Raw genomic sequence first — 2,682 nt, forward strand, 5'->3', positions numbered from 1 at the left:
GATACCACTTGTCACGGGTCGGTCGATTCCAAACGATCACCCACCCGTGCGGCTTTAAGATTTTACTCCCAAGTCAGCCTCACGTACACACACACGAACACAAGGGTTGTATGAATGAAGCAGCGAGTGCATTTGCTATGAACGAGCTGAATACAATGAGGGGGAGGTCTCCTATTTATACAAGTTTGTGCCTTATATCAGCCGTTAATCTTCCCTCTGATCCAACAGTGGTGTTTGAATGTGTATCATCATTACAAGTCTATACATTAGGCCACTCAATGGCTCTAGGTCTTGGAAAACCTAGAGCGTGTGTCAGAAGCAAGGGCAGGGCACTTGACATGGAGTAGGTGAATGGTCACAGGCTTTTGTCTGCATTGTGCATGAGCCGATCGTACATTGATCATGAGTCGTTCATAGATCGGTCATGGGCTGCCCCTTGTGCATGACATGGCTTCATCCGATTGGTCTTAGATTATGCTTTGTCCGTGGGTCGTGTCACAAGGTCCCAAGCACATCGGAATTTAAGTTCTGTCCTATCTCCGTCTTCCTTAATGTATATTTCAATGGAGTATGGAGTGATCCTGTCAGTCATACATACATTGTTCGCTTATAGGGCACTATGTATGTCTATGGGTATCCCCATTTATAATTTATTAAACTAGTTACACGTTACATCAACATAATTTTTCTTCTTAGGATATTTCCATAATGAGGTCGGTCCAATTATATCACTTTTCTATCCCTGCTCATTTCTTTGAACCTAGACTTTATTTTCCCTGAAAAAGTAAGGAGGTTGCATGTGGGGGTGCATCTAGTAATGACCGACTTGCAACGCTCACTAGGAAGATTACACAAACAGAATATCACTGGGACAAATTCTTTTGCTGATTTCAAATTTGTTTGCGTACTGATACATTGTCCTTCCATTTTTTCTACAAAGATGTGAAATCAAAAAATGGACATGGCTGTTATTTACTTTTCTAGAAGGGGAAAAAAAGAAAAGAAAAGAAAGAAGCTGCACCGTCCTCCTTCTTTTTGTCTGTGTCATAGGATTTGAGGTATTTGACCTATCAGAACCAGAAGTCCCCATCGTCTGTCTTTTTCTTTATTGCTGTAGCCTCAGGTAGAAGCAGGTGACTGTGTGATGGCAGTGACCATGTCCAGTGATACGCAGGGTTGATCCACTGGAACCTGCAGAACCAGCAAAAGTCAGAGACTGGGGAAAGAAACTTTCCTTCTCATTAGATATGTTGTGTCAGTCGGACAGTATGTTGTCCACCGCTACGAGTTAAAGCTTTTCCTTGGGTGAGACTGACACGCATCTTGACCTAGTAGTACAATACGTCCTTTCACAATTAATGCCTTGACCCCCATCTGCATTATTTGCTCATAGATTACGTACTCGATGCATGATGAATTGATGATGGCGTTTATTCTCCTACGTATAGAAGTGCTGATTATTAAAAACTCCTTTTCACCTACAAAAGTTTTTGCAGGGACTTCGATTATTATCAAAGAAAGGTTCCATGACATGTCATTGTGGGCCTAAGAAGAGGAAACAGCCTCATAAATATTTCATTCCAAAGCTTTTTGTAGTGAATGTAATCATTCCATTCTATTTTAGTAGGATTCATGGTGTTGATTAATAAGCGAGATTGACAGTTATATCACTGCTAATGCAAATCTAATTTGTGTGTACTTTCTTATTTAAGATTTAAATATTGAATCTAAAGTTCTCACTTGAAAATAAAAGCATAATTTAATCTGTTTATTGAATGGCTTTTGTTCAAAATAAAAAATTAGGCTGACTCAGCAAAATGATAAGATGTTTGGATTAAACACAACAAATGAAAGAAAACAAGAGCTGTCTTGTCCCTCTTGTTGATGGCAACAAGCATTTTATTAGTGAGGTTGACCTGTTAGATGGGGATGTATCTAGCTAAATGCATGTGAATGGCTATAAAGTTAAAAACTGTATGGACCAATCAATCATCTCCAGGAAAATTAATCTAGGTGTTGTCTTGGAGAGGCCTTAAAGGAACAGTATCTTTAGATGTGATGATGATAACGATGACAACTCAAATTAATGTGCTTAACGTCGTGTTGATTACAAGAATGAGGATGCAGATTGTGGTGAAGGACACCATGTAAAAAGCCAGCAGAAGAATAGGTTAACAGTGGAGTGGAGCAATAAAAAAAGAGGATTGCTTTGTCAAGGGGGAAACAAATGGAGTTGTTGTGTTTGAGGTGGTAGTGTGGTTAGCTTCAACTTACAAAGTGGCCTGCGCCAAGAATCCAGTAAAAGTGCAAGTTCTTATATGATCTCTTGAACCCCTTTGTGGCACTTTCTGTCCCACAATACAAAGGAGTCCTCTCCATGCTTAAAAACGTCTCGAGTCCTTCCCACCTGAAATTTGTTTTTGAACGGAAGTATCAACCAAAAAATCACAAAATGGTTGTTCAATACTCCATGAGAAAGAGAGAGAGAGAGAGAGAGAGAGAGATTTACTTGAGCTTCTCAACCCATGCTTCAGTCCCCTTAGTTGCACAGATTAGATCAAGCTGCATGACATTAATTAGATCAAGCCATTTCGTTAGTTTTCCTTTTTCTTTTTGGTTGCCTTTTTATTTTTTTTCCCCACATTACACTTTCCCTAAAAATCATGTCCTTGTTTGGGCCAC

At 39.6% G+C, this 2,682-nt stretch overlaps 1 protein-coding gene across 1 annotated transcript; it reads right to left on the reverse strand.

The window, feature by feature from the left end:
• Positions 1–861: 861 nt before the first annotated feature.
• On the reverse strand, positions 862–2,671 carry LOC120290287 (serine carboxypeptidase-like 51). The gene is made up of 3 exons (XM_039306167.1): positions 2,510–2,671; positions 2,275–2,407; positions 862–1,191 (listed from the first exon to the last, which is right to left on the reverse strand). Exons 1-3 carry the CDS (start codon positions 2,566–2,568, stop codon positions 1,120–1,122), a joined length of 264 nt encoding a protein of 87 aa, XP_039162101.1. The 5' UTR covers positions 2,569–2,671; the 3' UTR covers positions 862–1,119.
• Between the last annotated feature and the right edge of the window lie 11 nt (positions 2,672–2,682).

This window comes from Eucalyptus grandis, chromosome 2, assembly GCF_016545825.1.
Source record: "Eucalyptus grandis isolate ANBG69807.140 chromosome 2, ASM1654582v1, whole genome shotgun sequence".
Taxonomy (NCBI): Eukaryota; Viridiplantae; Streptophyta; class Magnoliopsida; order Myrtales; family Myrtaceae; genus Eucalyptus; species Eucalyptus grandis.